Raw genomic sequence first — 27,842 nt, 5'->3', positions numbered from 1 at the left:
TAGAGGCTTGAAAAAGAACAGCACTTTATTGAAAAATCAATCAATGGAGAGAAATACGGCTTTTAAGAAAATCAGACATTGGTGAGCATCATTAGATTTTCTACTTGCGAGATCCACGACGAATAGGATCTGGATGGATGCATTTGAAGATTAAAAAAAAATGCCTATTGAAAGCTTGCAATCATATCTATCTGCTTCCTTCTTGTGGACCATTTGGGGAACTGCAGTCCAGCTGCTTCTGCCACATTTTTTGCTCAAGGCTCCACACAAAATATCTTGGGAGCATTTGTGGGTGAAGTGCTTTTTGGTTTGTTTGTTTTGCACATTTTTCCCACTATTATTTTTTTTATAACAGTTTTATTTGTTTTTAGAATTGCATTGTGGGCCAGATTAAACGTGTTGGAAAACATTGTGGATTTTCTTTTTGACATCCATGATATCTAGCTTAAGGTCCATATGCCAGCACACTCTTTAGTGCACAAGAATAACAATTGTTACAGCCCTTCAGTGGCCCACATGCTCCACGTCTGCCTATGAGAATCCATCCAAATTCTATTTATGCAGCACCACTTCATCAAATAGATATTCTAAATCCTAAAAAGAAAACAAAAGATCATTTTAAATCTATCATATATCATTGCAAGTACACGACTAAAGTGAACACCAGACCCTGAAAAAGTTTATTCCAGGGAAAGTAGCTTATGTTGCAGTAAATGTCCATTTTTAAAAGTTCTGGTTGGGTCAGAGCTGGTCACATGCTAAGGCACTGCCCTCGACCCTCCGCCGGACCAACGGTGGATTCTGTAGCCCGTTCCGGCGTGGGATTCTTCGAGGTCGCCGTTGCCGCATTCCCTTCCGTCACCACTGTCACCTCTGTGCCGCCGTCTTGGACCAAGGCGCTTAAGTCATCCAGTTCGGTGCAGGTGGTGATAAAAGTTTGCGGGACAACATTGGAGTCCTGAGCGCCCATTGCTGAGTGGACCAGCGTTTGGTGCAGAGGGTTGTTGGTGTCGTCAGCGGAGAGGAGCGGTGTCAAAAGGACTGTCTGGGGTACAAAGGTGGCCTCTGTACTTTGGGACAACCCAGGTGGCTGCACAGGCGCCAGTAGGTTGACCTGCTGGATCATGGAGTTCACCACCATGTCCTGGTGTTCTGGACTCAACAGAACCATCTTGCTGGGACTCTCCGCCGAAGACACGATAATTTTAAGCTGTGTGCTATTGTAAGGGGCCAGGGAGTCCACCTGAACCGAGCCTTCCAGCTGAGTGTTGTCGCGCGGTGACATCACATGAGCAAGCGGAGTGGTGCCTTGCGCCTGCAGCGGATTCTGGGTCTCTCTGTGCTGCTTCCTGTGACTCCTCAGCGAGTCTTCCCTCACAAAGGAAGCACTGCACAAGTCGCAGCTGAAGGCTCGAGTGGCGTCCAGCTTGGCTCTGTAACGAGAGCTGATCGGTTTTGGAGGGTCCTCGCCTGTTCTTTTCCCGCCACCCTTTTCGGGCGTGTCCGAGTGGAACCTCTTTTTGTGGATGACCAGGTTGCTGCGCTGCTTGGAGGCATAGTTGCACGAGTCACATTTAAAGGGACGCTCATCAGAGTGGATCCTCTCGTGGACTTTGAGTGCCCCGCGACTGGCGCAGGAGTATGTGCACTTTGGGCACTGAATGGGCTGAGCGGGCCTGTGCTGGCGCGAGTGCTGCCGCAACGCCATCTTGTTTGCGCACGTGAATTCGCAATGGGCACAATGGAAGGCGTTCTCTGTGCCGTGTTTGATCTGAACGTGAGACTTGAGGTTACCTTTCATGGCGCAGCGGTACTCGCACAGGTCACACTTGTAAGGCTTCTCTCCCGAGTGGACACGAATGTGTCTCTTTAAGTCGGAGTTGATCTTAAACTTGGCGTCACACTGCTGGCATTGGAAGGGCGCATCTCCTTGGAGAACACAAAAACACATGACGTCAAAACAGCGCTCGTGGAGCTTCAACGAACCAAATCGAAATTCGGCTTCCTGCATCAAAGAAACGGTGTGACATTCCTTTCTTCTCATATTAGTCACAAAAATGTCAACAGGAAGAAGGCATGATGCATGGACTAGTGAAGTGATGCCAAAAATCTGTGCTGCCACATCAGCAGGTGTGCGAGAAATGACCAAATTTTAACTGCACTGATCCCAAAGGTGTTCATTTACTACAAACAAATAAACCAGTGTAGCCAGCTGTTGCATACAACTAAATCACAACTTAATTAATAAGGACACAGCTACAGACAGTGCCGAGCAACAAATCATTAAGTAGACATTAAGTGAATAAATTATCCTCTCTTGCAAGGTGTAATATGATCATACAAGCTAAACCCAAGACGTGTTCGTCGAGTCTGCAGTCTTAATTGTTTATTAAATGCAGAAAAAAAGTACTACTTGGCCACTGGAGAGTCCATCTTTTGCTATCATAATGACCAGCGCCATTTTTATTTGCAACGAAAAATCCTTCTTTTAAAGGGAGAAGAATTGGAGTAGACAAAAAGCAAGTGCTCAAATAGACAATAAAATGATTCTGACTCATGGAAGCTGCATAAATGCATCATAGAAGATGTATACATCCCAACAATCGCAACATTAACTTTCCCATGGGGGCACACATGCAGATTCCACTACATTAGGAGCAAATGTACCGTTGAGATGAGCGTTGACCTACCGGTGTGCGAGCGCAGGTGCACGGTGAGCTGGCTGGAGTTCCGGCTGGCGTACGGACAGATCTGGCACTTGAAGGGCCGCTCATCGTAGTGGATTCGCAAGTGCTTCTTTAGACTGCTGCTGTCGGCCGCCGCATAGGGGCACAGTTTGCATTTGTGAGGCTTCTCACCCGTATGCGAGCGGCTGTGCATGTTGAGCTTGTCCCGCCGGCTAAAGCGTTTGTGGCAGAGCTCGCATTCGAATGGCTTCTCACCTGAAGGGGCAGATAGCAAAAGATGTTTGAGTAAAAGTTACGACCAAGCTTTTCCGCTTTTAAATGCAGTAGGAATCAAAGTTAGGAATGTACCAGTGTGAGTTTTAAGGTGTCGCTCCATGTCTTTTTGGCCATACTGTGTCTTAAAGGTGCAGCCTGAAGGAAAGAAAATACACTTTGTGACACAATGCAAAAAAGATTATTCATATGCAATGATGTTATTAGTAAAATTCGACACATCCTCATTGCCACTATTACACATACACTGCAGTATTAGAACGTCAGAAATGGCTGGCGTCAGGCGAAACCTTCAATGTCAAAATGTCCGATTTTTGTCACAAATCAATACTATTGGTCAATTAGATGTGTGTGTTCCATTTACACAAACCAGCAACAACAATTTAAATTGACTCTGGCCAGGCCAGAGCTGTGGTTCATTATTGTTGTTTTAGTTGCATAAAGTGCCTGCCAAAAAAAAAAATACATTTGTTTACTTGACTTAAGACTGTAGCCACATCAGTACTGGTAGCATTAATTCTGCAAAATCCATCTATCTTTCAAAATTAATGAGCATCAAAATGATTAAAAAAAAACAGTAGTTGTGACTAAAGCAGGGCACTGTCATTTACATTGACAGATTTTTAATGTCATAACTGATTTTGTTTAAAATGTGGCAGACTCCAAACATTATAAGGAAAAACTCGCCACAATACTAAGACTGACCTATAAGAGGCAACGTGGAGCCACAGGGCATCCAGACTGTCAGGAGTAGGCCAAAAAAATAGTCGAACCTGGACTAAGAGCGCAATAACAGTATTTGTCTACTCCATTTAAGACATACCGTATCAAACATATTCCTTTGAACGTTGTTTACTTTTAAGGAACTTTATGATTATGTAGGGTCCTTGGAAATGTTTTTTCTATTTGAATGAAAGAAGCAATTCATTTTTTGTGACAGTTTTCTATTGTTTTGCTGAGATAAGACACGACTAACCTGAGAAACAACAGCTGTACCTCTTGGACGTCAGTGTGCCTTTCAACTTTTTGGTCTTCTGCGGTTTGGTCAGGATTTTCTTAACCCCTCTGAGGACACACGTCTGGAAGGTCTCCTCTAAAACCACCTCTATGCCTGAGTGGGAAAAAAGGAGAAACAATGAAAACTAGAAAGAGAAAACGGAAAGATGAAGATGTGGAGATAGATCCGAAGTAAACAATGCGAAAGGAGAACGACAAGGGCAATTCTGCACGTGAGATGATGTAAAAAAAGCAGAGTTGAGGAACTCAAATCACCAATTTAAGGACTTGTTATTTATTTGCTGAAAAAATGCTAAGGCTAGGCATGAGAAGCTTGAGGGATGATGCTTTTTCGAATTTTCATATTGAGTGGAACTTTCTTGGACATCTTCGATCAAAGGTGCATTATTGTTGAATTTGGTGAGTCACAGGGATACGTATGTTTTTATCCCCAATGAAAGAATTAATGAGTACAAAAAAAACGTCACCTGGAAGAGAGGAAGCTGCTGTGGCCGTGGCTGAGGTGTCACGAGTGGGTAGTGAACATCCACTCTGCTTGTGAGCCAGAAACACTTCAAAATTGTTAAACTGCTGCTTGCAGAATCCACAGATGTGGATGTCCGGGCTCACTTCCACCACTACAGAATGTCCTTTAAAGAGGGCACGCTCATTTAGACTCAAACGTGTACATGCTAAGTGAACAAGTAAGACGAAATCAGAGAAAGTTGACTGTGTTTACTTCATGTTTCCTACCTTCTGCCTCCGCGTATGTTGCCATTGTCGAGTTTATTTTTGCGACACATCAAGTCATCGTTTGGCGCCTCTTTCGGGAAAAAAACCTTTATTACAGCTCGATTCACAGGGCGGTCACAACAACGACTTTTGGTGTGGGCTAAAAAAGATCCCATTTACAATATCGAATGAAATAAAAATGATTACTGTCCAGAAGAAAAACCGTCGGCTTGGTTGTATTTTACGACATGCTGTGCGAGGTTTACGGCTTTCTGAAACACGCATGCGTGGAAAAGCTGGGGTCGCCTAGAGTCAGTGACGTCATGTGCAAAAGAGGTTATTTAAGGTAGGCTATTTTAATATCCACTTTCCCACTCTTTTTGAGGATAATTTCAAATGTCTAAAATTTAAAAATAATTCAACAATATCAAAACCTACAGTTTCATCACCAAAACCATGATGCACGTTCTGTGTATATATAAAATGATCAGTGACTAAATTGGATTTACTGTTTACTTTGACATTTTATTGATTGAGATTATATATATATATATATATATATATATATATATATATATATATATATATATATATATATATATATATATATATATATATATATATATATATATAGAGAGAGAGAGAGAGAGAGAGAGAGAGAGAGCGAGAGAGATAGATGTTTGTATATGTTATAACAAGTAATTTAAATATGATATCAAAAATACTATTACACATTAAATGATCTGGAACAGACACGATGAAATAAAAGGATATGATTAATACAAATTGATTTACAACAAATAAAATAATATTTACGTTCAAATATTAATGAATGCATATATGAACAAACCAACAATATGAAATTTTAAGGAGATCAACCTTTGCAAAATTATTCATACCGATCACATTCCTTTTATTTCTAATTAAGGCCAGAAATTTATAGTGTTAGCTTCTTGTATTCCTTTTGCTACACCTTCTCTTTCTTCTTCTTTGTATCTTACGGCAGTCTGGATGCCCTGTGGCCAATGTGTTAACTTTGGGTCAGCATGTAAATCTCACGTGACCACATGGGTAACGTGCTAAAATTCAAAGCTGAGTTGAATCGCTCAACATAGCAAATAAACGTGCACCTCCTCCAGCATTACAGTGCTAGCTGGAGGAGGAACTTGCAATGCCGTTTTTGACCTTAAAAAAAAAAATCTATTTGGCAACCACAAGTTATCACACAACATTTAACAACACAAGTTATTTTTCAGTCAGCTGGAGTACCAACTAGTAACTTAGTGACAGTAGAAACTGTTGCACCATCTGAACTTGCCACCAGAAATGCTTAATACAGGTTGTTCTCACTGTCATCGATAGAAAAACAAAGATATATTTGTAATTAATAAATAATATTTTTGGGACGAATGAAGTGAAATTGGATAATTCTTTTGTGGCACCGCTAATGATCTTTCACTGCACGCAACCACATCCAAGCTGGGAATCACTGACTTAGCACTGTATTAGCAATCGGACTGTTTCTTTAATCAATCAGATTAAAATTTTGCCTTTTTGCCCCCCGATATTTTTGGTTTAGTTTTTATTTATTTTTTATGTGAAAGTCTGTCTGTGACCTTATAACTGTAAAATGTTATATAACTAAAGAAAAACAGGGTTGAGATCAAATTACTTTAGGATTCAATAAAGTTCAAAACATTTAAGTATATGTGTGGATCATTTCTTTTTCTTTTTTTTTTTATTTTATTTTTTTTATATGTGAGCCTCTTAAACGATCAGAAGTGCCATAAAAAGTGAAGAGAAATCAGGCAGGTGCAAGTTGCAACCCAAAATACCCCTTCTTATATATCGCCTATACACACATTTTACTGTCACTAAAACAATTGAATCAATTTTTTAACTTGTTGTCCCATAATTTACGAGTTGCTCTTGGATGTGTCATTTACCATGGTTCGCAAAAATAGCTTTTAACTACACAGAGCAGGCGTTTGGACAATACAGTATTTGATACGTTAAGTAACTTCTGCGTCCAGTTGGCATCGGCACAAATGATCACTGACGTCTATATTGTCGGCAAATAGCACACATCAGCACATGGCCCTGAGATTTAGCATGGGCGGCTATCTCCAACGAGCCCATATTTCACGTGCAGCTGCTCTTACAAGGCACTTACACACTCACACACACTCCGCCATCTTTCAAGTGAGGGCAATTTAGTGGCTTGTTGGGGCGAGTGAACGAGAAAAGCCTCTTTATGCGCCGTCGCTGTGAATAAGCCGTGAACGTGAGTGACGCGCTGCGCCATTTTCATTGGCAGCTCTTTAACTGGCTCATTGCTACTGGGAGGCTCAAGACTTTGGCCTGATTCCCACCATGCTGAAACAGCAAAATCCTGGAGGCAAACAGGAAGTGCACACGCACGTAAATATGTGGAGACAGAAGCAGAGCCTTTTCAACAACTCTGACTTGTCACATATCTCATCTCCATTTGGTGCACGTGTAGCAACACAACAGATCACGTCAATCAGAACACTTACGGTATAGTTTGGCGGACCAAAAATGTGATGACACGGTGTAAAAGCGGAGAAGACATGGAAGGCTGTAAAGCAAATCGTAATTAGATAAGTGTGAGTGAGTGGCGTGCAAATCACATGCACATAAATCTGCTGCGGTTAAATGTGCATCAAAACATGCAACATACAAATGACCCACAGACAAGCTCATTAGCGAGGACTGGGAACGTCTGTCAGCAATGGAGGGCAAGGCCATTATACTTTGATCGGGACTTTATTATTTTTCGATGCGGTTCGCACCTATACCTCTCAGTTTGGAGGTTTTGGGGATCGAATCTCCTTTTCTTGTGCCAAAAACATGCATGTGGTGCTCATTGAACACTGACTTGTCCACGTTTGTGAAGATGAGTGAATGGTTGCTTGATTACAGTATATCTGCCGTGTGATTGGCTAAAAACAAATCCAAGGTGTATTGATTGTATTTGTCCATTTATAAAACATAAAAGCATTTTGCTCATGCTGTGGCTAATATGATAAAGTCCAGTATATGTATAATACTGTAAATGTGTGCGTGCATGCGTGTGTGTTGGGGTGTCTGCTCCGCTGTCACATGATTTTCTCCAGTCGAGGTGTACCAGCTGCTTACACTTGCTTAATGGCTCCAGCCTGTCATCCGGCATCACAGCCTGCTGCCACACTGGAGCGACACATGCTTTAATTGCACAATGACTTGTTGGACGTCAACAGCAATTATACCCGGCCTCCACCTGAGGGCACCCCAACAACATCCACCACTCTCCCACCTCACACAGTGTGGCGCCTCAAAGTGTCTTTTTCAGCCTCCCACCCCTCCAACCCCACCTCTTCCCAATCATATTTAGGCATCAAATATTAATCCAGCTTTGTCACCTAAGGGCCCGCTGCTGCAGGTTCGTCTTTGAGTCATTTTGCTCATTATTATTTCATGTCATTCTAGGGCGGCTCATTTAAGATGATTATGATTTCAAGGAAGAAAATAAAATGTGTGAGCGCAAAGATGGTGCAGTTCGTTCAGTTTCAAGCACTGCAGATTCAGCGAGTGCGAAAATAAAATTTTTTCTTTACTTGTGGAAACGCTTACCTTTTATAAGAATTCGCAATGTTGTAGAATCTCTTTAAATATTCAGCACCAATCAACACACTTTTTGGCTTCAATACCCCGTCAATGGCGGGGAATGAGTTAACTGACACAACGCCGTAATCAAGCCCAAAACATCAAACTCGTCCAAACATCCATGATGCAAGGCAGATATTTGTTTCCGTTGTTTTCTAAAGTTCTTCCGACACTAAACAGGCTCCGACTTGCTCACAAATCTAACAGCAACCATGTGAGATATCTGAATGATAGTCAGCAGGAGTGGATGAGAGGTAAGATGGCAACACCAATATCAGCTGTGGCAATCAACAAACAAGCTAAAGCAATCTTTGACCACCAGTTCATGTTGTCACTGTGTAGATTCATTGACTTTCGGGTCAGCAAACACAGATGCCCAGCCGTTCTAGCGCTAACTGCAACGTCAGCCCAGTGGCCTTTGAAGCAAGACGTTTGCCACCACAACAGGCCGCCCCATTAAAGGTGAGCACTATCAATGCAACGATACGCTTTGCGGTAAAATGTTCATTTTTTTCCCCCCATCGGGCTGCACCGCTACAGTAATTCTTTATCATCATTATCATATTGCAACACAGGCACCAACACGAGGCAATAAAAACATAGAAGTAAAGAATCTACATATTTAAAGCTTACATACTTGACCTCATTGATTTAACTCAGGGGTGGGCAAACTTTTTGATTGGTTGGCCACAATAGGTTAACATTTAATTTGAAATGAAAGTGAACAAAACCATTACAACAATATATATATGTCTTTGAAAAACCACAATATTTAGTTAATAAAACATTAACAAGGTTTATACATTTAATTTTTCTTCAAGTTCGGCGGGGCGGATTAAAACATCTAACGGGCCACACGCGGCACCCGGGCCGTAGTTTGCCAACCCCTGATTTAAAAGAAAGTACCCTCCCTATTATTATAATTGTTTATTATCCTTTCTATCTTATGCATATGCATATTTGTGTCATATATATTTGACTGTGCTTTTGTTTTAGTTTAGGTTTACAACTATTTTTTTTTTTAATGCATTTGGGCAGACAATGGTCGGTCATATAAACAAGATCTTACCAATCGATCAAGTCAAGCATTCTGATATGATTCTGATCCAAGGCGATCCAATACCATATGTTGTTTTCTATTCAACCAGCAAAGACTCATATCATAATAGTTCCACTTGAGAACAAACTTTTGGTCTTAGTCTCATCTGGGGACTGCGATGACATGTCGCAATATATTCAAAACAGAGCGAACTAGTAATCGCTTTCATTCTTTCATATTACACCTCGCTAATGGGGCCTGTTATAGTCTAAAGATGATAACCAAGCGTCCTGTAATTGCTTTGTGGCCTTCTGTCTGTCACAGCACACCCTTTGATTTCCCGTGGTCACCATCTCAACGCGATTGCCAGTTCCTCACGGCCAAAACGTTTACAAACCGTCCGATGACTCCGCCCACTTGATCATGGTTCTTGACTTACACGTGAGCAAAGTGCAGCGGCGCCGTGCACAAAAGGCACACATGCTCACACGCCATGCTCTTTGTATGTGTGAAGTGATGCAGATGATATGACTGCAGCACACCGGAGGGCTAAACGTGGCCTCCTCATGGACAAGAATAAAACACATCCAAGCATTAAAAGCATTGAACAATCAGCACTCGCAATCACCATTCATATATATTTGCATACATATCATGTGACATTATTTCAGTGTCTTTGACATTTATCCACTCAAAACAGCTGTGTTCTGATTTTGAACCAACAGGGGGCGTCCTACATCAGTTTAGCGGAGCGAATATGTTCGAGACCGCTTTGCACGCCAGACTCACTTCGTTGTCTCTGACATTTTGGAAATGGCTGGTCAGCAAAATAGAGAAAGCACAGAGAAGAATGAAAAGCACTGACATTTCTCATCATGGGACACTTGTTTTTTTTCTATTTACCATTGATGATTTATGTGGTTTAATTAAGCAACAGCGCTCGGGGAAGTGACCATTTTTAGGTTTCAGGTCTCTGCATCACAAGCAGACCAGATAATGAGTGCATTAGCTGATTCAATCAACTCAAATCAAATACATCCAGCTCAGTGTAGTGATGTAGTAACGGCATACTATCACATTGCAATTCTTTTCAAATACCACAGTCTGACCCACTTTTCTATTAGCCTATAAAAATATTAATATGGGACAAAATTAGAATTGGAACTAGAGTTGCATTGAAACAACAAAGGGTAACAGTACAACGATAAAGAATCTCTGAATCTGACAATATCATTTACTGTCTCAGTCGTGCCGCCTTGCTGTAATGATTATGAACCTGTACAAACAAAATGACATCATGACTAATTGGTGGTGCTGCTGGAATGATCAACATGCAAGATTGTCCAATAATTGCATTAAGAGTCTCTGAAAAATCCCGGCAGAAAAATATAAGATAGGGTGAGGTATTAAAATCCCTGATTTTAAAGCAGCATCTTCCAAAAATTGTCTACATTTTGTATTATACTATTATGCAACTTGTATTATACTTCAGCATAACCTGGAAAAAGTAATATTTTGATGTCATTGACTTATACAGTATATATAATATAAACAATATTATTGTCAATGTTTTTAAGACCAAATTAATCACTTATGTAATAATAATATAAAAATAAAAGTACCCCTTCAAATGCAATAAAGTTTTTCTACTCGTGTATTTTTTAACCATTGCAATTTGAATAAACTTTTATAGTTCGTATCCAAAATAAATAAAACAAACAAAAAACTATAAAAATAAAATGGACTCTCAGTCTCAGCTAGTAAAAATTGCACATGAATAAAAATCACAACCAAAAACAATAAAATAGACCCTGTCTCAGCTATAAAATAAAATAAAAAAAAATCACTCAAATATAAAACCAATCAACCAAAACAATAAAGAAAATGGCTAATACAGTGTTGACAAACACAATCGCACTGCAGGCATTTAAAACGTATGAAAGGGCAGCATTTCTTTTGCAATGTAGTGAACTAAAATTTCTGTGGGCGCACACCATTTTGCACCCCGTCGTTGATTGCCCCACGTCAAAAAAATTTGATGCTGTCTACTTGGTCCCCACTACCCACCCCACCCCCGGCCATCATTGAATATTCCCGGGCAAAATATTGGTCCCAGAACGTCCCTACCTCTGGTGAAGCTGATGACTTAGTAGTAAACTGCAGTACAAACATTCTTGTATACTCACATTATATATACGTACATCTACAAAAGAAAATATGAGAATCTTTTTTTCTTTCTTTTTTTTCAATGGTTGGACAAATAACCAGCTCATTGCATTTATCTTATTGTTGCAATGCACGTGCACACCAATAGACACCATCACAGGTGGTGCCGCCAAAATCATGGAAGCAAGCGTGGCTCATAATAATTGGAAAGAGGTGTGCGGAGATAATGATCCCAGACCTCACACCTGCCAAACCTTGACTGGCCATTTAAATCTCATCCTGTTCTAGCGGTCCAAGAAAAAAAAAAGTAAGGAAATCACGGAAGGGAAAATAAAGGGAGGGTCCTTGTCAGCACTCTACCCCCACACACTTCACTCCACTGTAAATCCTCGCGTGTCAAGGATTTGAGACAGAAAACGGCAAAATGCTGCAGCAGCTATTTTGTTTCAAACTCTCCAAAATAGTCGCGAGTCGTCTCCGGTGACAGCGTGCGGAGCCAGCTCTTAGCAGCATGTCACACACTTGCTGTGCCGAGAGAGCGGGAAATCACGTTGACGCTTCAAGAGAGAACGAGCGTTCACCTGACAGTCAGCGACCGAGTTGTGACGACGCAACGGCGTGAGCAAAAAGCAACGCCAATTAGGGACGGAGCTCAAAAACCTCGCCGTTTCACAAGGAAACACAAAATGTGACTATTTTCAATGTGATGGAAATATTTTATTCTCTAAACACACAGACAGAAGCGACAGACTGGAGTAGTCTTCCATGGATTGCAGTCAGATTTTTTTTTTTTTTTTTTACACATGCGTCATTGCTAAATGCTAATCAGTGAAGTTTTGCTGAGATATAAGATTAACTTGTCACACAAACACACACATCTGCACACATACACATCCACAAGCAGCATTTTGAAGCAGAAAAGCTTTCTGATCGCAAAGGTGATACCACATTTTTCGCCAGTTAGTGATATAATACGTCGACATTCGTCTGTCGGCGTAATGTGGTAAGGAAACATAGCGGCCGTTGGGCAGTCAATCCCCTCTGAGCCTTCGCTTAGTCCTCTGTACCTCTAATAGCGTCTGGTCCGCAGACCTGAGGCCCCGGGCAGGTGCGTTAGGGTTGAGGATCTCCGAGAGCTAAGCTGGGGCAAGGCCATTTAAAGATTTGAAGACAAAACTAATCTTAAAAAGATCTCTAAAATGTTCAGGGAGCCGCTGCAGGGATGCCAGAGTTATGTGCTCCCACTTACGAGTAGCAGTCAAAAGGTGAGCAGCAGTATTATGGACCAACTGGAGGCGCTTGATGGAGAACTGGCTGCAACGGGCTCAATATTCGCGTAGGGCCTGATTTGACAGGGAAACCCCCGCATTTTAGAGTTGCTCCTTTTGGAGTGCATGCCTGGCTTTGAGGGTGTGTAAAGATTTCAGCAGACAAAAGAATGAGCACAGCCAGAAAAGTACATAGCTACATACACGAGAGACTGTGGACCATAGAGTGTAGTCTACTCGAGATACAGAGAGCCACGGACAAAAAGGTCACATCTCCAAAATGTGAAGTCTTGTCTCTTGTCTGAGAAAGGAGTAGCACAAGTTAGACTGCGCACAGGAACTTCTTGGTAACGCGAGTCATTTCTAAAATGGTCAATGACCTGGAGTGCAAATGATACAAATGCAGTCATTTATTTTATGACGTCACAGCCTCAGGCCTTTTGTGACTTTGCTCAGAAGAGCGACACCCGAAAAGCTTTTCATGTACTTTCCCCGAGGATCCTCTTGCGGGTCTGCAACGATAAAAGCAAGACTGAAACAAAATCACATGAAAACCAAAAGCTTATCAAGATGAAACGCAAAGAGCGACGGTACAGGAATCATCCATCACCATCCATCATGTACTGGATTGTTTGCAAGAAAACCGATTACATGGCTCTTAATTGGAATATTATTTTACCTTCACTTGAATTATTTATGCCGATTGGATTCGTTGTTTGTAAAGTGTGTTTTTTTTCCTCATATATTATTCAAAGTGCGGGGGGTCAGAATATGTGGCAATGTAGTTGTCTGAGGGACCTCAAAGTGTCCATCTTTGAGACAATTTACTTGAAATCCGGCGGCCAGAGCAGAGCCGTCCGTTAGCCTTGCGTCGCTAATGAGATGGGGGCGGGAGGGTAAAATTGAGAGTGGTGGGCCGGCTGTCAACTGCTAGGTGATGGTTTTAGGACTAAGCAGTGATACTTCATTAATTAACCTTCACATTCTATGTAGATCCGCTCATCAAGATGCAGTTAATTAAAGAAAGGTCATTCCAAGGGCTGCTGGAAGCAGCATTATTACAATAGAGGGACGGCACTGCTTTGGGCCAGCCAGATAACACCGGGGGAAAAGCGGGTGGGGGGGGACGCCATCAGTCGCTGTTGAAATGGCAGACAACTTGCCAAAGCCATTTTCTGACTCTCGATTCGCAGCACATTCACTCGAAGAAAAAAAAAAGTGTGTTTTTAAAAGCTGTTTTTGTCTTTTTGTAAAGAAGCATCTCGACTAGAGGCTCTAATGGAAAAAGCTACTGTAAAAAATTCAGTGCACTCAATCGACAACATCTATCTTTTAACATCTCTGCACAGTTTTTCCACTTGTCTTTTTGCAGCCCCATGTCTTTGCTGTCAATTTCTCGACGGACGGCCGTTTTTTCGACTCCTGCCCGAGTCAATAATGGATTTGACCAGTAAAGCACATTTCAGGCTATTTGAAGACATTAAAATATTCAATCTCATGCAAAGAAAAAATTTAACTCTTGAGCTATGACGAAAGCTCCAGGATGTCAGTGGGACATTATCTGTCATCTTTAAGTGAAATCCACTTTGGCTTGTTGACACACTGATGAAGTGTTTTACATAAGATCTTGGGCAAACATTACACATTTGAGTTATCAGAATCAAAATCGGCTTTACTTGCAAGGATGTTAAAACATTTGCCTCCAGTATTTTGAGCCATTTTAGTATTGCAGCAGCAATCAAGTTTTTACGACGGGACACCTCGGTACAGAGTTGTAAGGTAATCTAAGTATCCGATTAATGTGGTAGTACTTAGGCATGTGCAAAAAAATTAATTTACTCAACTAGTGTGATTTTATATGCGAAGATTCAATAAATTGTCAAAAATCAGAAGTTACCACTTTCCTCCAGCAGATGGCAGCGCGGAGCCAGTTCGTTTTGGTGAGTCAGCAGAGTCACGCGATGTCAGCTAAATGAGCAAGTGCCTGAGCCACGCAGCTGGAGCACAAATAATAGTCATAAATGTTATAAAATTAGATAAAGTATAGTTTAAGAAAAAGTAGGAATAACCGTGATGTTGAATCGCAAATCACAGTTTCATCAATTATCGGGAAAAACATTTTTGTGATTTGAATCGTAAGAGTGAAAACACAAAAATGACAAATCTGATTTAAAATGCACAAAAGTAAATATTAATTAAATTAGTAAAATGGGCTCTCTTGGCCAGTACTAATTTAATTGTGTTGACTAAACTCTCAGGTTGTAATTGAAAGTTACCGTATGAGGGAAAATGAATGTGATCACGATGGTGGTTGCCTCACAGTTCATTTATGTTTCCCAGATGCTACTTGTCTGTATATGAACAGGGCTCTTTAAGCAGTTTGAATAAGTTGTGAAAAGCTTTTATTGGACGCGAGATAAAGCAAAAAAAAAAATGTAGTCACCACATTTGCGGGCTGCAGTTGACATGTGATCGGACAATTCTTTCAAATGTTCTGTTAACTGTATGTGGACACTGTTGCCTGGATCGCTCCCAATCAAACCCGAGCTGTTAACTAGGTGCCATGAAGACGGCCCCAAGTAGTGGCTGGTTGCCAGGTGCTCGAGGTTCGCACGGGCCTGACCAGTAATTGATGGTGTGAGCACGACAATGCGCCACATCTCCTTCCACAGAGCGCCGCACTTTATCAGGCCGCCTGTAAATCAGCCGTGTGTGGGCGCGCACGACAATGTTGCTTGATCCCTTCTCAGACACTCTAATAATATACACCCTCTCTGATTGACACCCGCACACAACAAAGCACATTACGCCAACCGCGTGTTTGTGTTAATGCCAATCTATAACGCATGCATTTCTCTCTCGTGGTCTTCAATATTGGGGTTGGAGGTTTTGTGAGGTGGTCAAAGGGAGGGAAGAAATGGCACATTGGGTCACTTGGTCGTCTTTTTTTTTCTCTTGTATTTGCATGTATTCTACACGTCCAGTTACTAACTTTTCGGAATTATTCATCTGTGGCACAGCCAGACTCACACTATAGCTGAGTTGCCACCAAGCACAGCACAACCAAGATGGCGCCAGTCAGCGCTCAACTTGAGTTGAGGAATATTTATGGGATATCAAAGCAATAACTTAAATTTAAAAAGAAGATTAAAAAAGATAAGGTCAAAGAGATTTTCTAGAAAACACTGTTGAGAATTGATAATAAATAATCCCAAAAGTTTGGTTGACAGATCACAAATGTTATGGTGCATCAAAATACATAAGAAAGGTTTCAAAAGGTTCTTCAATTCTTTTCAAAAGGCACGCAATGGCTTTTCTGTGCACGATTGAAGATGAATACATTGCGATTCCCCTCCATAAAGAAATGTAAGCCTGTGTCCCTGTGCTTGTATCTTTTCTTCAAACGTATTTACTTTCATTCTATTCATGTCGCTCCATCCAATCAAAGTGAATGGCGTCCCTCTCCAAATTGTATTCCCGCTCGTTTGCCGGCTGTGTGCACAAAGGAGAGCAATGTCCCGTTCAACAATGCCCGTGCCATTTGTGCCACTCAGCCCCAGAATGTCATTGGCTCGAGCGTGACAGTCCGACATAACTCTACCTTTTTTTTTTTCCCCGACAACACCGCTCCCAATTATTCAGCTCCAAATTCAATAGCAATTTTCCGCTCAATGAAATAGTGGTTTCAATCTCGAGAGTAATGTCACTTTAGAGACGTTTCTGCGAATGGCGTGTCTGCGAGCGGATGGATGGACGCGGGCGAGGGTTCATTTCGAGCCGAGGAAATGATAGTCGTCTGCTCGAGCTTGTCATTTATCGATGAGACGCTCTGTGGGGATGTTTTCGGCCATGGAGTGCTCTTCCTTAAAAACCTTCACTTGTTAGCTTTCAGTCAGGGCTGCTACAGAAAAAAAAAATTGGAAAAAGAAACCTCCAGTTTGTCACTTCATAGAGCGCAGACCTCCACCGGGGTTGAGCGGTTACAAAAAATGAAACAAATGGAGTACTGTATTCGAGCTTGTTTGTCCGATCGCATTGTGTCCAGTAGCGGTTTGCTCAATCAGAAGTCAACAAAAACATGAACTTAAATCATCATTGGAATGAAATGTTTTATACACATAACTTGAATGGATCATTTAGGATGGTCCATTTTTCAATAAACTCAATTTATGTATTTTATTTTTATCAGGAAAATAACATTAGCTTGCATTTTCAATTTGATCTACGGACTTCAAAAACACCTTCTGGTAAGAAGCTGGTCTCCTTCTACCCAAGTGCTAACTGTGACTGGTTAGCTAAATCTGTCGCGACAAGCCGTGGGAACAAGCGGGAGCTAACATGCGTGGCTTCCTAGAGATATGGAGTTTTAACAAAACTTTAGCATCGCTAAATGTCCGTCAACTATGAACAATCGCCACCCCAAAAAATCACGAGTACCGCACGTTCCTAAAATTGTCCACTCCAGTGTCGGGCCGTGTGTTTCACACGTAGGCCTTCAGTGAAGTCCGACTTGAATGAATCCCCCTCATATTGCCATCATTTATGACACTGCAGCTGGAGAAATAACATACAGAAAGACACTTACAGAGTACTGAGTGTTGGACGACCTAGCTTCTCTTGAAAGGTCCGTCTTGAAAATGGCCTCGCAGGTGCATCTGCAATTAAATCCACACTTTCCCCTCCTTCGGCCATTGTGGTTTAAAAAAGCAAGAATACATTTTCAAACGGTCGCCAGTTACGACTTACCGGAGTATTGATTCCGCATCGCGCTGCCCCCTTAGGAGTGAGTATCCAATCGCAAAACGCATTCATCACCTTCAACGTTAGGCCAGCGAGAAGGCCGTACTCTCATCAACCCGTGATCTGATTGGCTATTGCAAGTGTCTGTCAACTCTGAAAGCTCATTGGCTTTGACAGAAAGATGCCGGCACAATTGTATCTGAAGGCCTCGGGCGAATAGTGCGTGCTCCTGGTATTGTAAAATCTGCCTGGCAACACAAGCTAGCTGAATTCTGATTGGATAGAAACGCACACCTAAAAATACAACACTAGCCTATAATATGACATCAGTGGGAAGAAAATGATCATGATTTCTTAATTATGTTAGGCTAGCAGAGAAGGCCTTGAAGGCCTTGACGGCCCACCTGATTTTGATGAAGTTGATAGTGGCTTTTCCTCATAGTATATTGTGCAGATGGCTACCAAAAGGGGGCGTGACAATCCACGTACAGTGACGCTTGAATACTGCTTGACTGCGAGTCTGTCAAAACTTCCACTTTATTCTTCTTCTGTCGTCACGTTTTTCTACTAACAACCCTTCCGGACTATCTAACTAGCTAACTAACTATATTACCGACCAGCGTCAATCAAAACAACATCCCTCGCTGTACATTTGGTGGAGGTGGGGGAAAAAAAAAAAAAAAAAAAAAAGCAAGCAGATGCTCAACCTCATGATTGCGTTTGATCACAATGCGCTCGTTTTGCTTCACTGCAGCATTTAAAGTAGCACATAACAATAATAATGAAGAAAAAAAATGCAATTATAAGCAGTGTTTGTGTGTAATATATCAGCGGCCCATCCAGGGGCCCCCGTAATGAATGCGATGCAACGTGCGAGCAGTGAGCCGTGCGTGCGCCCGGCTCGATGCGTCTGTGAAAATAAACAGAGCAATGGAAATGCCTCTCATTAGTGTTGTTTTCATATGAAGTCCCTCACACGATCTTGACAAAGCCGGCTCCTCGTGCCGAGCTCCTCCGGGACTGCCGCGTCAATACGGTGAGGGCAAACAACGGCGAGCCTGTACCGACACCATTTCTACCTATAGTTGCTTTTACTTAACCCCATCTCCTAAAAAAAAATAAATAAATAAAAATTCTCCTCTCTGTGGACTACTGTGTTGAGGTAAAGCACATTCTGATCTTCCAGAAAGAGTCTTTTTTCCCCATTTATCACCATTTCTGTTGCAAAGGGGCAAATGTCCCCATCACTGTTATAACTGTGTATGTGTGTGTGTGTGTGTGTGTGGGGGTGTGTGTGTGTGTGTGTGTGTGAGAGAGAGAGAGTTTAAGTCCATTATATTGTGTATGTACTGTTTTGTATGTTCCAGTTTGTTGTGATGGCTTCAGCACATTGTAACTCTTGGCTATTTTTTTACAACACTACTCACACAAATACAAAAAAAATATTTTACCAAAATGGCAAAACATTGTGAAGTCTTGCTTACCTAATATTTTGTCTCAAAGAATGAACACAAGCCGTCATATCAGTAAGCACACACCGTGGCACACTGATGAGAAGAATGAATAACACATCGGGCTTTTGCATTTTCCATGCACGAGGTAGACGATGTCAGTTTGAGGTCATACTTTTATCATAGTTCTCTAAACAGACAGGGATCCAAATTTCAAGTTATTGTTTTTTTAAATATGTTTATTTATTTTGTCTCAGGTGTTTATTGAATTTACTATAAATATCGAAACAAACACAACACAGATTTTTTTCCATGTGCCGGTAAATACCACACACCAACCCTCCCACAGATATAGCTTAATAGTTTTAGAAATTGTGTTCCAAGATTCACTGTTAGAGTTTAAGCATTCAGAAAAAAGATATATTTGCATGACCACAGATATCAAATTCTGGTCCTGCATGTTTTCGATGTTTGCCTCCTCCGACACACCTGATTCGAATGATCAGGATTACTATCAGGCTCCTGCAGAGTTTACTGATGAGCTAGAATCATTTTTTTTTTTTGGGCACATCTCAGACATGTTTTTTTTTTTTAGGTCATTATTTCTTGTACTTAAACCCTCCATGTTTTTTTTTTTACGTTTTTTTTTTCATAAAAATAAAATGAGCAAATACATGACCCATACCCATGACATTTACACGAATAAAATGTTAACTTAAAGCTCAACACATGAATGTGTAGGGCGCGGTATAAAAATGTATTGTGAATATTGGATCATTTCTCTCGTGTGCGAATCACTGCGTGTGTGCTGGAGTGTTTTGTGTGTGCGGGTTAGCGTTATGGAAGAATAGAGTTCTTCAGAGACTACACCGTAGCCAGAAGAGGGGTGGGGGTGGGCTGGGGAGGGAACAGGTGTGCCGAGCGTCTGGCTTGCAGCATGTGTTCCAGTTGTTTCACGCACACCTGTTTGCGTGTTGACACGTGAACTACAAAGCGAACACGCGTCGCAACGCCAACGCGCGACTAACATACGAATGAATTTCACACCGCTATGAAAGGTCGCATGAATTGTGATGGAGTGCAATCCAAATACCTCTACAATATAGTGAGATCCAGATGAAGTTCCGGCGCAGTTTAGGCCTCTGGCTTGGTCCACCTGACATGTCGTCACACGGCTCCTGTAGGTGACCAAAAATATCACCTTTCTCACTATCTCGCCCTTTTCCAGTAAAGGGGGGACATGTAAGTCGATCTGGAGCGCAAAGCTGTGATTTGCTTTCAGAGGACATCAAGGTGACATGAACGGTTGGCTCCAGAATGCACTTGAGGATTAATAAGTAATGCTGCACAAAAGATGATAGTTGCACTCCGATATCTTGATGAATGTGCTTCATCACGGGCAAAGTGGTCATCCTAAACCGAGAGAAACCGTAAACCCCGCACCCTGATTCGAGATGAGATTTGAGCAACTTTGAACTTTATTGGCTATTAAAGAGGAGGATAAAGCGTTCATGTGGAATGCAATCGAACATTGTATTGAGGTTATGTCGCCATTTCTGAAAGCAATGGTGGAGGTCAATACAGGTACAGTCATTCATTCATTTATTCTCCAAACCGCGTATCCTCATTTTAGGATTGTGGGAGTGCTGGAGCCTATCGCAGCTGTTTTAGGGCGAGAGGCAGGGTACATCCTAAAGTGGTCACCAGCAAATCACAGGCACTAACAATGCCGTTTACTCGCTGTTGGCAAAAGTGAAGCCACCAATTCCAATCTGGCATTTCCAATCGCTAAGCCTGCCTAACTTGAATACATTGAGTACTCTGCATCGTTTTCACATTATTTTCTGAGTCTACGGCGAAAATGCCACAATGTATGGCAAACGGTTGTACCAAAAATTCTCTGAGAAGTGCAACAAGCACATTTTGCATACACACACACACGCATGTTGGTGCCTCGAGGAAATGCAGGCATTGGGATAACGTATAATAATATTGCCTTTATTAGTCCCACAATGGGGAAATTCGAGATTCGAACCCAGGCCTCCTGGGGAGACTGGGTCCTGAACGCGGCGCCTTAGACCACTCGGCCATCCTGGTATACACGGGATGGCCACATTAACACAGGCAGCACTTAAAATCTGTAGTGCAAGACCATTTTGGAAGTTCATTTTCGATGAACTAATGGGCAGAATTCAAGGTTTCGGACCCGTGGCCGACGGGCCACCATAAGAGACAAAATACTCGGGTCTGATGAGCCAAAGATGTAACTTTTGGGCATGAATGCCTGCTATTATGTTTGGACTAAACGAATCCACTACTCATCGCCTGGCAGGTACCATTTTAAAGTGAAGCATGTTGCTCATGCTGTGGAGAAATATTTTAGTGGCAGAAAGTGGGATACTAGTCTGGATTGAATACGGTATGTACAGATACATCCTGGTTTAAAACGTGTTCCAGACTTCAGACTGAGTTGATGGATCTTCTTTCAGCAGAACAACAACAGATTCAACATCTGGGTGCACTGGTATCGCCGTCTCACCTGATGGGAGCTGCAAAGAGAAATTGGCGACAGACTGCCCAAGACTATCGGTACGTTTGTCAAGCTTGTGGCTTCACTCATAAAAAGCTGATTAAAGTGATTTAAGTATTAAGAAAAAGAAGGCTTGAGCCTAAATTTGAACCCCGAATCCCAGAACTGTGAGACCGACTCGCCAAGCACCACTCCAATACGCTGCCTGACCCTAGAACAGATTTTTTATCAAGACACCTGTGACACCATGTTTCAGCAACAGTACGAGTTGGCGCGGACTGACTATGAGCAGAGAAAATGAAAAGGTATTTTTGTCATCTTTGTCTGCAGTACTGTCGTGGCTCCCCCTGGCATTTTGTCATTTCTTGCCGTGTTTCCGCTTTCACGCCTTAATATCGCACTATTGCTTCAATTTGAGCCGCAGGATACTGTTCCGTCTCATTTTTGGCGGGATTAACTTAGCAGGCAGCACATGTCTCAAGGTATTTGTTGTGTTTTGTTTTATCTATGAATTATTTAGAAGCTTCCAAAATAGAGAGCGGGTCTGAAGGCTGGATGTCCTGTTTGTGCCGGCAATCCCACCATGATTTGTTTAATATGGTCCACGACACACGTGGGGTTAGGCTCTGTAATTTCCCTGAAGGAGACCCCCGTTGAATTGGACTGTAATGATAAAGACGGAACTGAACATTGTGTTTGAAGTTGATTTTAGTTGTGGTGCCTCATGCTTTAGTTATTACGTGCGCCAACGGCGGTGCTTTCATTGGTTTATTCCTTTTTTAATCTTCACATTTGACTTTTTTTTTTTTTTTTTTGGGTGATATTCATTTATAGGTATTCTCGCAAGAATTTCCCCAATAAATGAAATAGTCATAAAATATATACACTTCATTAAATTAATCCAAAATGTTCATGAAATAGAAATGTAAAAAAACAATCTCATATAATTTCAATGTGATATGTATGCCGGGCTTTTTTGTTCATTAATTTATTTATTCACTTGTGACTAGTTAACCTATTTTTTTCAGGTTCATGTATTATTCTGGTAATTAAAAAAATAGTACAATTTTTTTTAAAAAAACTGCAATGCAGTAAATTGGTTCCAGTGAGTTTCACTGAACTGAAACACAAAATGAATCCAACGTCAGATACATTCACTTTTGGCATTATTTATTGACACATGAATATTTAGGTATTATTTATCTGATCATTGTGTGCAGTTCAGACTGAGTGTGTTAATTGATTTTGGAACACCACATGGGTCTTCCTCTTCCGATAAAGCCTTTCATTGATTTTTCCTGATTTTTATTGTGTTTTCTGATTCTAATCAAAACATCAGATACAGGTTCTTCTCATTCTTCATCTCTCATCAATCTTGTAGAATTTGTTTTTCTCTCATTTTACCGTTTACATGAACACAATGCTCATTGTACCAGCAGAATTTCTGCTTGTTAGTCAGCAGGCGGATCTTAAAATCAAAGCGTAGCCCCAGCTGTGGCAACGCTATAATAATTCTCCATCGGGTCATTTTTCATCATTTAGTGAACACGCTAAAGTTCACTGGGTCTATTAATGAAAGACTCCTGCTTTTTCTTTACACACCGTAGCACTTTTTAAAAATGCTAATGGACTTCAGTGAGCACCTGAGCGGGGATGAACGTGCCCTAATTCCCGCTCGAAAGGTCACCGGGATGAGTTATGGCGCTTTGAGCACCTGAGAGCTATTCCCTTGTTCGATTTGACAAAGGGAGGCTGCCATTTACTCTCTTTAAAAATAGTGTGGCCTAATAAATGATCATTTGAGGAATGCGGGTGCCACAGGCTCTGACTTTTCCCATGACAACTTTTCTCTGGGATCGTTTACATGACAATAAGCTCCCCCTCCAAAAAAATAAAAAAATGCGTAATCCTATAATTACCATAATTTCTTACATTTCTCTGTAGGTGTATCCCAAGAACAGAAAAAAACAACAACAAAAAATCAAGTCAATTACTAAATCTGCATGGAATTTGATTTACCGTATTTTTACAGGCCATAAGACGCGCTGCATCAAAGGGCGCAACACCAGTTGAGGGTGCTATTTCCGTATTTAATGCATATACTAGGCGCGCTGCACTACAAGGCGCTAGCTCTGCTGGTTCGCGCTGGCTCGCTCGCGCTAGCTCGCGCTGGCTCGCTCGCACAAGCTCGCTCGCGCTGGCTCGCGCTGGCTCGCTCGCGCTAGCTCGCGCTGGCTCGCTCGCGCTAGCTCGCTCGCGCTGGCTCGCTCGCGCTAGCTCGCGCTGGCTCGCTCGCGCTGGCTCGCTCGCGCTAGCTCGCGCTGGCTCGCTCGCGCTAGCTCGCGCTGGCTCGCTCGCGCTGGCTCGCTCGCGCTGGCTCGCGCTGGCTCGCTCGCGCTGGCTCGCTCGCGCTGGCTCGCTCGCGCTAGAATTTCCCCAATAAATGTTTCTGTTGTTTCAATTTTTAAAAACATTAAAAATACCAATACCAATATTAGTGACAAAGAGTATGACATTTCCTGAAAATTTCAGACATATCTAAAAAAAAAAAATGCTAAAAGCAATCATGCATTCAGTTAATTGATTTCCTCAACGAACCAGATAGCTTTATGCATGCCGTTGTTATATCTACAAATTAAATACAATCTCTGCCACACACGTCCGCAGAGCTCTGAATCCGTCTGCCTACACCTCGATCAAATGCACCAAAATTACATCACAACACCTGCGCCACAACTTAGACCTGCTTTCAGCCAGTCTAATGTTTAGCCTACCTTTAGGCAACAAATTGCCCCTTGTGCCGGGGGGCGTGTAAAGGAAAGCACCTCAGTCCCCTGGAACGCCCAGCATGGTGCAGCGCAGTCTGACAAATTCCCAAACACTCCAAAGGAGAAAAATCATGATGCTGCATTTTTTATGCCTGAGCGCACATGCACTGTCTACAAAAATAGAGCCCATTGTGTTTGATTAACTCTGCAGTGATGTAATTAATTAATCTCCGCCCTTGCACCTGCACATCTCCTGTGAGAGAGACAAGTTAGTGCCATTTCCACCCATCTATATTTTCACACGGTAAATGAAATTCAAAGTTCAATCTGACTATAATAATTCTGGTCTAATGCTGTGAAATGGCGCACCTTCATTTCCGCGCTGGGGCAAGTTTATTTTACTTTGGTTGAAAATTTGTCAGACCATGCTGTGTCACACTGGGCGGTACGGTGGACTGAGGGCATTTTCTATCCTACACACACCTGGCAATTTGGTGACAGAAAGTAGCCGGAAACTAAATCGGCTGTGCTCAGTGCCATAACAACGCAAACGCCCATTCGCCAAAATGCCAAAATAAAAGAAAACGCCACTCATATACACAGTTAGTTGCTCTAGGATGGTTGGTCACACGGACATGAACGATTGGGTTGGGAGGCGGTCACCAAGTGCCCACTTCACAGTGGTGATCTGTGATCGCCTTGGCCAACTACATCATCGATTTCAGTCCCTTATCAATGTACTTGATTTTTAAAATGGACTACTGCAAGTCTAATTTTGCTTCAGCAGTTTCAAAAACTGCACACCTCTAGCCTGCTGACTTTAAATGGAATGATAGGGGCAATTGGCCAAGAAGCAAGTTAGCTGTGTTCACCCCCACAACGGCGTATACAACCTATTTTCCCTAGTCCTTCTTCTTACTGCTTGGATCTACAAAAATACCTCCAAAAAGAAAACTCCACCTATGCAGACAGTTAGACCACGCTTTGCGCTAGATTTGCGCTGTGCATAAAAATAATTAATTTCATTCCAAATTTACAATGCGCTAACTGGAGTAGTTTTTTTATTCGATTTTTTGATTTATTGAACATATCTCGAAACCCATCATTAGAAATTAAGAAATATTTATCAAATAACATGAAATATAAATAAAGATATCATGACCAAAACAAAAAAATGTAATCACAAAGACTTGTTAATTATTTCATTTATTCATGCGTATAAAATATTCTTATAAATATGTATTTGTACAAATAAAGCCCTACCACTTTATGTGGAAATTTGCTTACAAAGGCAAATTAAAGACAATCAAAATAATTAAATAAATAAATTTTGCTTAGTCCTGGTTTGAATGATAATCCACTGCCCTGCGCTATCATCACCAATGAGTAAGTTACAAACCTTAATGCTACTTTGGATCCTGTTGGGTCGACCATGCTATAGTTACACCGCAACATATGGGAAAGTTATACCGGGTGGCCCCTGAAAGGTGTTCATTGTCAGGGGGGCAAGAGCAGTGGGATGGAGGGGACATTTTGAGGTGGACGAGTCTATTAATAGGTTTACCTTTCAGCCCAAGCACTCCATCATTCTTGGTGTCTGAGGGCTTCCTGTGTTTAAAAAAAAAAAGTGAGTCAGGTTGTATGTTAACTAAATAAAATGCAAAAATGTAGCCCACTAAAAAAAAATAATGAACCACCTAACGAAGCAATAAACTAGTTAACGGACAAACAAATGAAGTACCTAACAAATGCGCGGACAAATAAACTAGCTTTCATTCACATGAACCATCTAAGAAACAAATAAAGCCAACAAAGAAATTAGAAAAGATATTTTGGACAATTGCATGCTTCCAACTTTGGGGAAAACACTTTAGTTCCCAGTGCACCAAACCAATGTCCTCAAAGACATGCTTGAAGGAGTTTGGTCTGGAATAAAATGGCCAAAAAACACATTTGGATTTAACTCAAACAGATTAGAGCAACATCAGTGAAACTGAATTTCCCACGGAGACATGCCTATATCTTAAAGTCGTCCCAGAGCACTGGAAGCTGTTCTGGCTTTAAATGAAATGGACCCAACTTATGCCCAAGTGTCATCTCTGCCACCTTGTTGTCCAACAGACTTTTGTGAACAGAACAATAAGGCAGGAGACCGCTTGGAGGAAATATGGCCATCAAAAGGACTCCAATTCTTGCAGAAGGCAGTCAAATTAAAGTCTTTATTGCCATCTTTATGGCCTCATTCTCTATGGCAATGACATTATCTATGGAAACTGGCGGAGATTTTGTCATATTATCGCAGAAATCCGGAGTAAGGAGGTTGTGAGGGGCGGAAAATGAATGTGATGTATGTCCTCCAAGTCTAAATGGTTGCTGGGCCATGAACCAAATTTTGTAACATAATTCTTCTCTTCTAGTTAATTATCAATAAACGTAAGGTGATAATACTCCTATTCAGGATAATTATACGACAGCTGATAAGATGTGATGATTTATTTTAATGGAAGGGTACATTATATCGAAGAAAATGATTCTCACGAGGTTTGCAGGTGTGCTAGTGCCTATCTCAGATACTTTGCGCTACATGTTGAATCGGAGGAATAAGGGCCCCTAACAAGTAAGTAAGTAACCAGAAAGATTTCTTATAATGGGCCCAAAATTCCTAGCAGCGCCCCTGCATGTACTACAATCAATTTGGTAGTAGAAATCCCAGAGTGTCATACAAATTGTTAAATAATGCTTGGATGAAAAAAATAATTATAATAATGGCATGTTTTGCATTTCAGAGTACTGACATGACTTCCTGATTGACGATCCCTCACGTGTACTTAATGATTTTACTTTCAGTCGCCAACCAGCCCAAACCTCACACACACTACAGATTGCAACTCATCCATTTTTTAATTGCACTGGTTTTTACCTGAGTCCCACCGGGCCGACGGCGGTGGTCGTTGTCATCTGTCTGCTCTGACAGGAGGAGAGTGTGGCTCAACGCCACTTCGCCACCACCACCCCAACCGCACCCCCACAATCTGATGTGTCAGGCGTATCACACGGCCGAGCGATCGCGAGGTGACATCCTCCACTGAATCAGTGACATTTCACGGACGGTGCAAATCTATCCATCTTTGTCAAGCATTCCGCCTTTATTTTAGCATTTCCCGAGTTAGCGTATTGATCACCGCCAGGCATTTGACTGAGGACTTGTCGTTTTTCTGCACCTTGAATAGTGAGTCTTCTGACTAGGCTTTCTGCTCCATATCGCCCCCTGCTGTTTAGGCCAGGTTCACACAATGGAAAAGAACAGGAAAAGAACTAAACCAATTTCAATTGAATGACATTGAGTATTTTTCCACTGACGTGCGCTGATTTCACTAACAACACGGCTGTGAACAGAAAGCGGCTTGTTTACAAAAGCACTGTTGCCAATTTATTGATTTGGTCGCTTGAGTGATTATTTTCCCCAAAAACGACAAACGACTTCACTCCCCTTGCATGAGTGAAACGTCTTACGTTTTAATGTTAC

At 41.7% G+C, this 27,842-nt stretch overlaps 1 protein-coding gene across 4 annotated transcripts; it reads right to left on the bottom strand.

The window, feature by feature from the left end:
* On the bottom strand, nucleotides 1–27,525 carry zfp64 (zinc finger protein 64 homolog (mouse)). 4 transcript variants are annotated; one of them, XM_088292212.1, is made up of 9 exons: nucleotides 27,237–27,525; nucleotides 25,881–25,924; nucleotides 20,112–20,196; nucleotides 4,710–4,779; nucleotides 4,445–4,606; nucleotides 3,937–4,071; nucleotides 3,036–3,098; nucleotides 2,691–2,942; nucleotides 1–1,929 (listed from the first exon to the last, which is right to left on the bottom strand). In XM_088292212.1, exons 4-9 carry the CDS (start codon nucleotides 4,732–4,734, stop codon nucleotides 752–754), a joined length of 1,815 nt encoding a protein of 604 aa, XP_088148338.1. In that variant the 5' UTR covers nucleotides 4,735–4,779; nucleotides 20,112–20,196; nucleotides 25,881–25,924; nucleotides 27,237–27,525; the 3' UTR covers nucleotides 1–751. The 4 variants fall into 4 exon arrangements, with proteins under 4 accessions (XP_088148338.1, XP_088148340.1, XP_088148337.1 ...); XM_088292214.1 differs by lacking the exons at nucleotides 20,112–20,196; nucleotides 25,881–25,924; nucleotides 27,237–27,525 and adding an exon at nucleotides 7,226–7,244; XM_088292211.1 differs by lacking the exons at nucleotides 20,112–20,196; nucleotides 25,881–25,924; nucleotides 27,237–27,525 and having other exon boundaries at nucleotides 4,710–4,995.
* Between the last annotated feature and the right edge of the window lie 317 nt (nucleotides 27,526–27,842).

The sequence above is a fragment of the Idiotropiscis lumnitzeri genome, chromosome 3 (assembly GCF_059441095.1).
Source record: "Idiotropiscis lumnitzeri isolate Australia: NSW breed Sydney's pygmy pipehorse chromosome 3, RoL_Ilum_1.0, whole genome shotgun sequence".
Taxonomy (NCBI): Eukaryota; Metazoa; Chordata; class Actinopteri; order Syngnathiformes; family Syngnathidae; genus Idiotropiscis; species Idiotropiscis lumnitzeri.
The sequence above is the reverse complement of the archived record's forward strand: the minus strand, read 5'-3'. Positions and strand labels throughout refer to the sequence as shown.